This window comes from Watersipora subatra, chromosome 8 (assembly GCF_963576615.1).
Source record: "Watersipora subatra chromosome 8, tzWatSuba1.1, whole genome shotgun sequence".
NCBI lineage: Eukaryota > Metazoa > Bryozoa > Gymnolaemata > Cheilostomatida > Watersiporidae > Watersipora > Watersipora subatra.
In genome coordinates this window covers 39,014,402-39,028,447 of record NC_088715.1, presented here as the reverse complement: position 1 = coordinate 39,028,447, position 14,046 = coordinate 39,014,402, and the positions used below count along the sequence as shown (strand labels likewise).

The 14,046-nt window shown below is 35.9% G+C and overlaps 1 protein-coding gene across 1 annotated transcript; it reads left to right on the top strand.

Moving 5' to 3' along the window:
* The first annotated feature begins 1,780 nt into the window (after positions 1–1,780).
* Positions 1,781–2,149, top strand: LOC137402539 (uncharacterized). The gene has a single exon (XM_068089041.1). The coding sequence runs from the start codon at positions 1,781–1,783 to the stop codon at positions 2,147–2,149; it is 369 nt and encodes a 122-aa protein (XP_067945142.1).
* The last annotated feature ends 11,897 nt before the right edge of the window (positions 2,150–14,046 follow it).

Sequence of the window (14,046 nt, the reverse complement as noted above, 5' to 3'; positions counted from 1 at the left end):
CGTTACAGTCTTGTTAATCTTCACTACTTGCACTACTCCTTTCAGGTCATTGCCACTGTCCTCTGAGTCAGAATTGACAAGCAGTTGTGCTTTCGTCAATCTTTTTTGCCGCTTAGTCATATTTGTACTGAGTGGCGTTTCGATTTCTTGTTCTTAAAGGCCTTTTCGGCGCATAGTGTTAGGTTTGCTCATAACAGTTCGTCAAGATTGCTCTATGAAAAGTGCCACCATTGCCACCACTGAAGTAAAATCAGGGCAACCCCCGAACCGGGCCTAGCAGAAGCTCAGGCTTGAGTATGGTAGCTTAGGCCCCGTCAGTTTAACTATATTATCGGCACTACCAGCGTAAAAGCTATCAATACCGACTCGCTATCACACAGCCGATAGCAGACTGTGGATATTACAACACAACCCCTAATAAGAGCCGGTCAATCTGACTCTATAAATTACAGCCGATAGCAGACTGTATATGTACCACCGCAATTCAAACAAGAGCCGATAATACAGATTCTATATACTATAGCAGACTATGTATATACCAGCACAATCCAGTAAAAGAGCTGCTAATACAGACTATATACTATAGCCGTTAGCAGCCTATGTATATACCAGCACAAATCCAGTAAAAGAGCCGATAATACAGACTCTATATAGTGCAGCCGATAGCACACTGTATATAAACCAGTGCAACTCCAACAAGAGCCGATAATACAGACTCTATATACTATAGCCGATAGCAGACTATGTATATACCAGCACCACTATTAAGCCAAGCTGTCTAAGATACAAAAGAAGATGTGTTGTACTTGAATAATTTTATTATAATGTTGTATTATGCCTCACCATGCTAGCCAAATCTCCACGGCTCTTCAAATGCACAAACAACTGTTTATGTAAGCTAGCATATCCAAACACAGCATATCATTGGTGGATACAGACAGTTGAAATTTGTAGGTCAAAAAGGCAGCAAATTTTTACAAAAACAAACGCTATTTACAAGTAAATACAAGACATAAAAATTCGGCAACATTTTTTGTAATGCCTTAGTTAATATAGAAAAAAAGTTAGTAATACAACAAACAATCAACAAATTTTCTTTCCCTATTTTTGGGCATTTTTTGCTTGGGAGTCGAAGAAAGTTGCCTTATAATCCATCTAGCGGGCGTATTCTAGCCTGTTCTCATCCTAGCGAGCGCCTTGGGCGCTGCTAACTGTTGGCTTACGTCACAATCTAAATTGTTCAATTATATATATAAGCCCAGGTTAATCACTGTTAGGAACCATCCAACATGGCACTCAATTGCAATCATTGCAACTTCTCTACCGACAAGCCACGCGCATTCCGCCGGCATGAACGCATGCATGTACATACAGTGGTGATACAAATTATGGAACCGCCTTTGAGTTTTAGTGAATAACGCGCTATAATGGCTCTCATATTAGTTATATTCAGTCCAGATATGAAAAGTTATATATCATTAGAAAGGAAATTTTATCAGCTGTCGCATTGTTTAATTTTTTTCTGCATCCAAACATAATTCCATCACTAGTACAGTTAAAAGTGCAACTAGTCAGGGTGTCTCATAACAAATCACTTTTTTCAAAAACAGTAGTCTGGTGAATGATGTCTAGAATTTCAAAATTCTTTGATCAGCTCAGTTTAACAATTATCTAAGACAACAATTGCATTGAGTGAGACGTTTTGCATTACGTAACGTAACCCAAGTAGTATTAATAAGTCCTTCTGCTCTCAGTAAGTCATTTTAACAACTTCATCATCATGCCTCAACATCTCACAAAAGAAAAGCGTGCTGTAATAATTCACATTCATCAGCAAGGGAAATCGCAGAGGGAAATTGCAAGAGAGGTAGTATGCTCTAAGATAGGTGTATTTAAAACAATCTGCAGATGGAAGAAAGCTGGTCAAGTTGAAGAAAGGGCTGGTAAGGGAAGGAAAAAGTTAACAACAGATCGAGTGACCAGACGCCTAATGAGACTTTCTTTGGCTGATAGACATCTAACCAGTCCTCTGCTAGCCAGAGAATTGAAAGAATCAACAGGTACAGAGTTAGCACCATTAACTGTTCACAAATCATTGAGAGATAATGGCTTACGAGGCCGTAAAGCTCGTAGAAAATCTTTGCTATGATCTCGGCAAAGAAAAGCTCGTCTACAATGGGCAAAATACCATGTGAATTGGTCATCAGAAAACTGGAGAGCAGTATTATTCAGCGATGAAAGCACATTTACTGTGCAAAATCTCTCTGGCAACAATTATGTAAGAAGGAGACCTGGTGAAGAGTTTAAACCAGAATGTATTTTACATACGATAAAGCATCCCACTTCAGTAATGGTGTGGGGTTGTTTCTCCGCTGCTGGTCCTGGTAGATTACATTTTGTTGATGGTATGATGGATGCAGAAAAATATAGTGGAGTACTACAAAGTGTGATGATACCATCTGCTAGAAGTCTGTTTGATAGAGAGTGGCTGTTCCAGCAAGATATTGCTCCATGCCACACAGCCAGAAGAGTAAAGAAGTGGGTTGCTGACAATAACGTTAACACTCTGACTTGGCCTGTTCAGTACCCAGAATTTAACCCAATTGAGAATTTGTGGATCAGAATAGGCAACCTCATAAGTAAAGACAAACCAACTAATAAACAAAGATTGATGGAGCTTATTGTGCAATCCTGGCATCGAATAGTGACACCTGAAAAGCTTCAGACACTGACAGATAGTATGCCCAGGCGCTGCCGAGCAGTGATTGACAACAGGCAGGCCAACCAAGTATTGATCATCTTAAGGACTAAAACAGCTTTTTTCAAGGCTACTATACCTTGTCTTTAATTTAATTCACATTAAAAGTGATTTCAAAGATAAGAAATATGTTATTTTATGACTTTTGGTCAGACACCATTTAATAGAAATGACAACTGTACAGTAACTCTCTGACAGCTTTCAGTAAACCTCTAATAATATTTTTATAGAAAATACAATGTGGTTTTAATTTAAGTTTATCAAAAAGCCAACATTGTGACGATTCAAATGATATATAAATTTTTATAGTTATGTAAAATTTTGATTGTATAAAAAACAAACACAACTCAGAATTCATTGCTATGTAACGAAAATTAGAGGCGGTTCCATAATTTGTATCACCACTGTAGATGCACTCTTTGTGACTGTTACTTTGAATAGCAGGAAAAGCTAGTCGCACACAAAGACTCCTTCCATCGAAGGTCTGTTGGCACCCAAACCGAAGGGAGAGATAGCTGGTCTCCGCATCCCCACAAACGGCGACCCGAGCCTCGCCCAGTACAAGACTACAGACCTTAAGGGGAGACTACAGGGAGTCCAAGAGACCAAGATGGCTACCGTCACGGGACCAGGCTCCTACATCTCGCCGATCTATGGAGTCCGTTGTGACTCGCCCTAAAATGCCACCACCGAAAGCTTCCTTCTGTTTCAGTGACACTGATCCTCTAGGGCTACTGGATTCGCCAGTGCACATAGAGCTATAGCCTGTGCTCACACTCCACTGGCCCTTTTCAGGGCCACCACTACCTGATGACGAGTTGTTCTTTCGCTTTAGTGGCGGAAAGTGTTTTTCGTAGCTTTCATGCCAATTTACTACAAAGGCATGAACGGAAAACAAGAGTGGTCGTCGGTCTTTTAGATTTTTGATTTTTACTTAGGTCAGGTGAAGAGTAGAGCAGAGATATAATCATTTGATTTTTAATTTTGTATATAACTACATTGTAACAAAATCAATCACAAACTACTTATTTTACTTGCACTTTGGGTTATCTGAATGAATACTGAACTCTCCTCGAGCTCAAATCAAAGAAAAGCCAAGGAAAACCTTTGCTCATACAATTGCTTCACAGAATAAGTATCATATGCCTACCAAGCATATTAGATTATGAATCAGTCTTTTAAGTCAAGCCTACTTAGTCCAAAATACATGCAGCGCTTCTTAAATGATTTCGCCTTTTAGAACGTACTTCGCTTTAATATGAAACCTTGTTTGTCAAAGTTTTCCAAAATCCATGCATTTCACTTGCCCCGTTACATTATTTGAGGGGAGGGAGTTGGTGGACACTTGCCGTCAGCTACTCACTACATTGGTCAAACTAGTAATGATGAAGTAACTATATAGTGTATCTTTGCTATCAATCATGGTCTGAGTATGATTGTGATGTGTTCACCAATGATGGTATTTGATGATACTTTTGTTCTTAGAATAGCCTACCTGAAGGTTTTGCCTACCACCTTCTAAAGCACGAGATTGTCAGAATAACCTCCAAGTCGACCTTTGTCTTCTCCGTGAAGGAACTAGAATCAAATTCCGATATGGCTTGGAAGGCCTCGTTTCAGGCAAACAACAGATGGCACACAAAGGAAATCAAAAAGTCTACAGAATGACTCCTGTTTCGTGTAAGTTAGCACAAATATAATAGCAATGGAAATACTCTAGTATGGTTAAACCAGGTTTATCACCAGCCTACAAAGTATAACCAGAAGCGCTGGTTGTGACTCAAGAACAGGTTCAATAGTTTTCTAACCACACCCGAAATACACAAGACGGGCACAAGACCCGAGTCCGACACACTATACAGTTGTGAAAGAAGAACCTCAAGTGCATTGGATCGGTTCAAACATGGTATACACTGTCAAGTTTGTATTCTGTGGATCTAATATATTACTTACCTTTTTCAACTTAGAGCTGTTTGTCAGCATCAAACACAGTACCAAAACAAGCATAGCTGCAAAAATAAGCAGAAGAGGAAACAAAAATATTACAACATAAAAAACACTGGATTTCCAGCCACACTCACAATAAATTTAAAGCCAAAGGGAAACATGTAAGTTAGAATATAGCGAGTCTCCCTTATCAATCGCTTTTGGAAATACTTTTTAAGTGATGCCTGCATGTCAAACCAAAATCAGTTATCAAAATCAATCGGTAACATAACAATTGAATAAACTAGAAATTCCCGTCATACAGCCCATGACCAAAGTGATAATGGAAAAAACGAAAGGGTACTGCTGGTTGTTGAAAAGGTAATAGCCAGCAGGAATTGACAGAGTATAGTGTAAATGAGAGTTGTTCGAGATGATATAAAATAAATTTGAGAGAGCACGACTCCAAAAAAATGCAGCTAACAATTTATTTTGGAGGAAAAATTGGGTTGAAACCAGGTATATCAGTAATTGATTAATTGTTAATATTACAGTTGTATTTGGTAGTGTAATATAAATAGATATATAAAGGTGAAAAAGTTCTATTTTAGAAGTTCAATTATAGAAAAATGTTAGGAATGTTGTGAATGGAAGGTATATGGGGAATGTAAAGTTGTATATAAAGTAATAGAAATGGAATAATGGTATATGATATAGAACAATGTTGTAAATAGGTTTATATGTAGGCCCTATATAAGTATATGTAAAGTATTTTGTATACAACTAATAACAAAGGAATTGTATAATAATAGAGATATAGAAAGGGAAACAAAGTATTTTATTTCATCTTTTACGTTGTAGGATTTGGTCATTGATAGCTAATTGAGTGATGCTAGCGAAGTTGTTAACAAGTAAGTCAGTAATGTTTCGAACCCGAGAGAGGGAAGAGTATAGTTCATATTGGAAAAAGTTTGTTTCCTGTTACAACGGTAAAATATTGAGAGTTGGTTTGTGTGAGCCGATGAATAGTAACTTTAACCCTTTCTCTACCATAGATGCATAAATGCGTTTTCGTGGAACGACTGCCATAGATGCTTTTTTGCGACTTTCCCAGCAATTGCTTAGTTACCTAATTTTATTATTCATTGACAACATAACCCACGGTCTTTAAGACTTTTATGAAATTGACAGTGTTGTCTGAAGATTTGTCTATAAAGTTAGCCTAAAATAACGAAGCAGTTTTAAACTTTTGTTTAATAATTTCTAATTTAAAAAAGAACATTTTGTGTGAGAGTTCATAAATTACCGCGCGCGAGCCAGAAAACAGGTAATTAGTTATGTTGATGGCATTATAGCCAATTCGGATTCAGATTTTTGTGATTATACAGATAATTAAAGCAGCAGCACTGTCTCTGATAGTGGTGAAAGTAATTGTTTTGTAAGAGTAAGGAACATTATGGAGAATCGTTTTAGCTTCGCATCGATCGTAGCTTCACACAGCTTTATCATCGCACAAAGTATTGATCTATTGAATTTTTGCATAGCATTTTTGGTTAAAATGTTGGCAAAACAAAATATGTAACAAAAATGTTCTAGGTAGAGATTTAAATTGGAAGAAATACTATTTACTTATCATGAAGCAATATCGGAAATTTTCGGTAAAATGGCTGGCACTTGGCAGATATCCGAATTTGTACATGGTTGATAGTAAAAGGGTTAAGATCTTGAAATTGGAGTTTACTGAAGGTGCACAAATTTTTCAGTCTCCAATAATAGGGAAAAGTATAGTTCAGTAAAATCTAATCTCAAGATCTTAAAGTACTATTCTCAATATTTTACTGTTGTAACAAAGAAATAACTTATTTCAATATGAACTGTACTCTTCCGAGAGAGAGCAATAAACAATATTCCAGCCAGATATTCGGCCGTGTGCTGATGAAATGTGCATGCTTTTCTTGTGAAATGCGCACTGCTTTATAGTTCTACTATCTGTCGCACAGCTTTATGGGCGATTTGTTGGCCGGTCTTAATTTTGATTAAAAAGGCTTGTCAGGTTTTAATGGCGATTTTAGACCAAATTATTCTTTCTAGTTATGTATAATCCGATCAGATGGGTAAGTTTTAGGATATTGTCGACACTTTTCAAAGACTTGGTAATATATTTGAATAGGTTTATATGTGTTTTGTATCATTATTATACTTAAACGACTCCACAGAAAAATGGTTCAATTTTTTGATGGGATTTCGGTGCAAGGGTTTGGGTATGACGTTGATAGATACTTTTCGGGAGTTGTGTGCACATATGCATTTATCATAAAGCTGGGAATATTGTTACCCCTGATTCTATGTGTCTAAAAGAATTTTGTAACTTGTTAAGCGACTGTTGGACTGAATTCATCAGATTAGTTAATTGAAATATATTTTTTCTGTTTCAAGAAAATGTAGTGAAGCAGTGGTTAAGTTCAATTTGGCCCACAACCACCAAACAGCTTCTGCTGCTTCATATGGAAAGAATTGTGTCTCTGAAGAGACCACTAGAGCACTAGAACAGTTTTTTGTTGACAGACATTTCCTTATCTCAGCTTCAAGTCATTTGAAAATGACCGTTGAAGAGGATGTTGTCCTACTTTCGGACAGGTCAATCATCCCATCATCCGAGTTCTGCTCAAGAAAATTTGTGTGAAGGGGAGGAGGCAAGTTGAACATTGTTTATACACTCTGCATACATTGTCTGACTCACAACTTATTTGGTAATCATTCAAATTGCTAGCAATTCTCATGTTTTGCTTTTTAGACTTTATAACAAACTAAAAAAAATCAAAGATGGTTAATTTCAAAAGACGACCGCAGAGATGAGAGAGGCTCTACAAACAAAATTGGAGAATGAGGATGTCAAGTTTTTGACAGGTCTAACAGAGAGGGCCAAATGGTAGTTTCTTTGATAACTCCACTTATGGAGCGCTCACACATATTAAGGTCAGTTCTAAACATTACTGTGGCTCTACATATGTATAGTCTATGTACAGCATGCACTTACTAGATAGGACATAGAATATGGTGACCCATAGAGTTATCTCCCCCTAGTGTGATAACAACGCGGGCGTTTCCGGTGCCAACAAGGAGCATTTAGGTCACGCCCCATTTTTGTGCTAGTCAATCATAGTGATTGACTAGCACAATAACATCAGATCAATATCACAAGATCAATAACATCAGCCATGAGAATGGTTAAACAATGATCATGAATTTTCACAGTTAATATAGTAATTATTGCTCATATTAAAGAAATGATGATTATACAATGTAGTTTATTACTCTAATATAATATTATGCTTATTATTTAAAGTAATTCAATACCTACATGACTTGCAAAGGCACTAAATAAATAGTGTTAAGTAAGGGAGTTAATGCAATCAGTTACTCATAGATAAGATAGATAGTCATACTGGGGTTGTATTACCTTGGTGTGATGGGAAGCTAATTGACTGCCATCAACTATGAGCTGTACTACCCGGTGTTGCCCGAGTAATAAAAAAAGTCTTTAAACAGAAAATTTATTTTTATAACATTTACCATCCTAACTTTTAAACTTCATATCATGAGAAAATATTTTTAAGCAGTTCAAATGAATTAAAAAAGAAAACAACTGTAAAGGTTTTCAAGCTTTTTCAAACAATTACAAATTTTAAATTTCATATCATGAAATAAGTTTTTTGTTGAAATAAATTAGGAAGAAAAATGAAAATGCAAATGTGTTTAAATGTAAATGTAAAATAATTAGCAAGTAATGGCTAAATATAATCTTTTTAGCTATGATTACAATAAAAAATTATTTAATAATTAACCCTTTCGCGGGCGATTGTTCAAAACTAAATCAGACCCCCATGGGCGAATTCATTTTCCGAAAAATCAATTTTTTTTAAAGGTTCATACACTTTTTTGTGTGTTATTATGTGCATATATCTATGTTTAAAGGTGAATATGTATACATGTATATGTCTATAGGCATATATATATATTATAAACGAATAAAAATGTATAACATAAAATATATGCTTTTCATAATAATTGTCTATTTACGAATGATATTTTCGAAAGCATTCTCCTTTACAAAGGCATTCTCCTTTACATTTCTCCTTTTCAAGTAGTACTTGTTGTACTTGTTAGTCTCTTTAACAAAGAGCTCCCACAAAGATGTACCTCCTGGATTGATAGGCTCAAAAAACTTTTCAAAATACTCTACTGGCTGAGCATCTACTGGAGTAAATACTGGGCCTGTCACTGCTACGAACTGCTGAATTGTAGGAGATTTATCTCTGTTCATGTTGGTTATATTCTTTCAGGCACTGGCATCACTCCTACTCACATACCCATCATTACTGCTACCAGCCTCTTCATCACTGTCACTTCCAGATGCAAAGTCATTCCAATCACAATCCGAACCTTATTCACTGTCATCTCTCGCTACTAAATCTAAAAATTCACTGTCAGCTCTGAATCTCTTAGTAATTTCGGTACTAGTACTTGCTTTATTAGAATAATCTTGGGAGGTTCTTTTAGAAGTCGCCATGACAGTGAACTAAATTCATACTCTCGAAAAATTCGGTAAATAAAAGCTAAAACCGAACCAAGAAGAATAAAAGTTGATAAATTATTTAGAACGATTTTCTAATTTTTTTCGAAAGTTTATTTATTTATCACTGCTAAAAACGATCGTTTTTTTTAATTTTAAATCAATTTTTTAGACTAACCGAAGCTACTATATCGTAGCTTGCTATTGGTAAAAAAAGTAAACAAAAAACGGCATTTAGCTAACCAGAAACTGCAATAATAAAATATGTTACCGAAACGACAAAAATGTCGCTCTGCCCATTAGCAGCTGTATCGCGAAGCGACAAAAACGTCGCTCTGCCCGCGAAAGGGTTTAAGTAACAAAAAAGTCTATTTTATTTTTATATAATTATAATTTAGTATAATTAAGTTTACAATTTATTACAATTTATTTTTATTTAACATATAATAACATTTGCCACTCTAGCTTTCAAACTTTTTGCTTGCTTACATCTAGCAAGGATGCCCACTAACTAGTGGACATCTTTGCTTCAAGCTAGTCTATGTATTTGATTGATATGTATTGAAATCTAATATTACATGCAAGGGCTGTTTGTGAACTGTGGTGACAATGAATCACTCTATCACCATATAATGTCAATACTTTCAGTTGATGGCAGTCGATTAGCTTCCCATCACATCAATGTAATACAACCCCAGTATGACTATCTATCTTATCTATGAGTAATTGATTGCATTAACTCACTTACTTAACACTATCTATTCAGTGCCTTTGCAAGTCATGTAGGTATGGAATTGCTTTAAAAATAAGCATATATTAGAGTAATAAACTACATTGTATAATCATCATTTCTTTAATATGAGCAATAATTACTATCTTAATTGTGGAAATTCGTGATCCTTGTTTAACCATTCTCATGGCTGATGTTATTGATCTAGTCAATCACTACGATTGACCAGCACAAAAAAGGGGCGTGGCCTAAATGCTCCTTGTTGGCACCGGAAATGCTCGTGTTGTTATCTCTAGGGGGAGATAACTCTATGGGTGACCCCAACCACTGATTATATTCCTCTATTAATTGTCATTCAGTGTCATTTATTTCTATAATTTAAAAGCGCCTTTATGTTCCAACTAGCAGTGAAAATAACATGCATGGCACATAATCTGTTGCAGAGAGTCTGCAGAGTTAGTGTTTTTAGATGTCAGTGGTGGAATGGACGGTCACTAGACAACGGTCACTAGACGGTCTCTTTCTACTTCTAACCTACTGCCATGGAGGAGTTGTTGTCCCTTTAGGTATGAATAAAATTTAAATACAATGTAATTCTTCATTCATTAATAACAACCTGATTTGATGTTGTTTGTTCAAGACAATGCATGCTATAGTTGCAAAAAGCCATGGAGGCTTTGAAACGCTAAAACATCGAAGGTCAGATCTAAAAAAGATATTGATTTGTGAGTTTCTAGCCGCAATTCCTAAATCGGTTGCGGAATGTTCACGTAAATTAATTTCGGCGCCTACATTATAACTGCGCGTTAATAAGGTCGTTTCTACGCAACTACAAAACTGCTAATGCTAGTTGCACTGAGTAGTTGTAGTAGGCTGTTGTTGTAAATGGTTTTTAGTATACTTTTGAATAAAGCTTGTACATTGATAATATTATTACGAACTATTACGTATGTACTACATTGCAAAACGGTTATTTTGTATGACTACAGCAGGTTTTGGCTTGCCCACAAAACCGTTTTACTTTTTCTTCTAATTACGATACAAATTTGAACCTGACTTTTCAGCAATTATTAGCCTAGCTACAAAACAGTTATATTTCTATTAAATACATATTGGAACCTGACTTTTCAGCAAATATTAGTCTAGCTACAAAACAGTTATATTTCTATTAAATAAATCCATTACGTCCATGGTACTACTGATTACATATAATCGCCAACACAGTTACACAGTTTTCAAACCGAGTTAGGAACTGCGGGCTAGAAACTCACAAATCGTTATCTTTTTTAGATCTGACCAACATCGAAAAACCCAAACTAAACATGTTGTGATTTTATTGCAGGTGCATTTCTGACCACAAGTGAAAGTGAAGATGCCATCGCCATGGGATTAGACCAGATCAAACAGTTTGCTGACAGTTCTGGCTTCTATAACAGAGGTTTGTCATTAATGTTTTTTAAAGATAATTCATCTGAAACTACAATTCATTGAATGTTGGTACTCGAGAAAACAATGTAGGCTGAGAGACAGGTGAAAAAATCCCCACTCTGCTTAGTGGTTAATGAGTGAACTTGGTAGTACCCAGAACAATTCATTTCACATATCACATAAAAGCTTCTCTTGACAATCAGTGTTTTGGTGACAAGGAACCCAACTCTACCCCTCTTCTTGTTTGGTATGGTCAACACCCATCGTTCCACAATTTTAGGTTTAGTTGGACCAAGGTTGTTTATGGTTGATGACTCAAAGGCAGAACATGCGGCCATTAACACTGTGTTTCCAAAAAGTCGAGTGCTGTTTTTGCACATTTCACATACAGCAAGCAGTGTGGAGATGGCTGTGGAACAGCCACAACAAGATCCACTTGAGAGATCGTAACACATGCATGGAACTGTTTCGTAGGCTTCTCTACAGCGATAGTGAATCTGAATACATGGAAATGTAAGTATGATTTATAATGCTATGTATTTGATATTTCTATTAATCAGAAAGCGATTTCTATATACTTACAGGTATTTTGGAGCAAGAGTACTAAATGGACCAGCAATGATTACCCTGTATTATGGATAATGAAAATAACAACAGTAGAATATCAACACCAGTCCTTGGTGTTGTTGTGTAGAGGTCACCATGTTTATTTGGTGTAATTTTAGCCTAACTATTAGTTCCTAAACCGCGGGGGTGGGAGGGGGGTTCGGGACTAATAGTTAGGCTAGGTGTAATTCTTTTTAATTTATTTGGTATACTTTAAAGATTTGGTTGCGTCAGAAAGGTTGATTTAATGAAATTAAGACCAATAAAAGGCTGAACATCAGCTACAATTTGATGTCATTTTTGTCTTTGTAGACCAATCCTGTCCAGAGATATATGCGTTTGAATTAGGCAATCTTTTAAAAAGCTCACATTCCAGCTGGTGCTTCATTCGTGACGAAACTAGTGATACATCTGAAAAGAGTCCACGAGCGATAAATATAAGGTCACTTCATTAGCCAATCATCAGCACAAATTTTTTATATAGGTCGTAATAAATGCTATTACTCGTAAAACGTGTTGTCTGTGATCTCAAACTTAGGGATTTTACTCTACTATTATATCGCATGGAATCGATATTTACTAAATTAATTAACATCATTACTTTAATGAATTACTCGATCGACACGTTTTATTGACGAACAACAGAATTGTAAAAATTGCTGTAAAGTTACTGCGAAGGTGACTCCGAGTTTTTTGGGCATCAGGTGGTTAGTGCTACAGAGGAAGATGGGAGAATGGAGGTAAATTTATCTTTTACTTTGAGTCTCCTATAGATATACTGTTGAGTTTACATCCAGATTATATTTCCCGTTTGAGGTTATAATGTAGTTTCCTGCGAGTGCGAGACACGTATGTACAGTGAGTTCTTGACGACTTCTTTTTAACCCACAGCATCTAGCAATACAATGGCGTAGATTGATGAATATACTAAAGGAAATATTTTTAGTACTCATTAATACATGTACTAATTAATAAAATTATAACTTTTTGCTATCACCATTCATCGTTTTAAATTTTTTATCGTTTCACCGAGCTATATTTGCCTAAAATTTTCTGTGGCAGTTTTATCTAGTAAATTAGATTTATGATTTGACTTTAGATGTTCACTTCTCACTAGTAGAAAGTGAAGAAAACCAGAGTGAACCAAAGCTTTGAATCATTGGCTTGGTGTACTTATGCTCTTGTTAAACATTTATTCATTTTTAAAATTACACTAGCAATCTATCTAACTCCCAATTTGAAAACTTTCAGTAGATACGCGTTAGAATGACATCTATGAATGACATATATTTATTGCATTTGTTTTACAGATTACAGGATGTGTATGTGGTCCCACCAGCCGAAGCAGCTTTGTCAGTGTGGAAACTGCCATAAATGGGAAAGAGAGACTTGCATGTGTGCTGCATAAACCATGTTATGCTTTATGTTATGCATAACCATTGTTTTGTTTGAGTTTGCTGCAGTAGATGAATTTGTCTTCCTGTATCAGCTGAAACTATGTGAGTGGCCACGATTTAATGGATATTTTTAATACAAGCGTTATGCCAAGATAAAAATTTATTTGCTTGTAAAAATTATATAATAAAATAATACTGTTGAAGATAATGCAAAACATGATTTGCAGAACATTGAATATATCATAGCACCCTTGGCACCTGTGCTGAAATCTTTTCTGATAGACGGATTTATGAAGTGCATTCAGAGCTGCATGGACAGGTACTTTTGCATAGCTCGACCATTTGTTTAGTACTTAAATCAACTAATCAAATGTGATCAATGAATTTTTTTCTACACATTGATACCAATAATGACTCAATAACGTTGACAGTCGACTATACAATGTGCATGACTTTTAGGGATATAGTTGGTTTTGCCACATTTTTTGCAAAGACGCAGTTTGCTTATTTTACTTACGGTAGTAAGAAACTAGTTTTTGGTGTGGGCAATCATATACACCCCCACCTCCAGGATAGGCGACGGGCATAATGTGGGCGGGGCTTTTGGGGGCTGTATATCGTTAGTGTG

What these genes read in the sequence shown, in the direction of transcription:
- LOC137402539 (XM_068089041.1), top strand. Translation starts at nt 1,781, where the DNA reads ATGCCTCAACATCTCACAAAAGAAAAGCGTGCTGTAATAATTCACATT.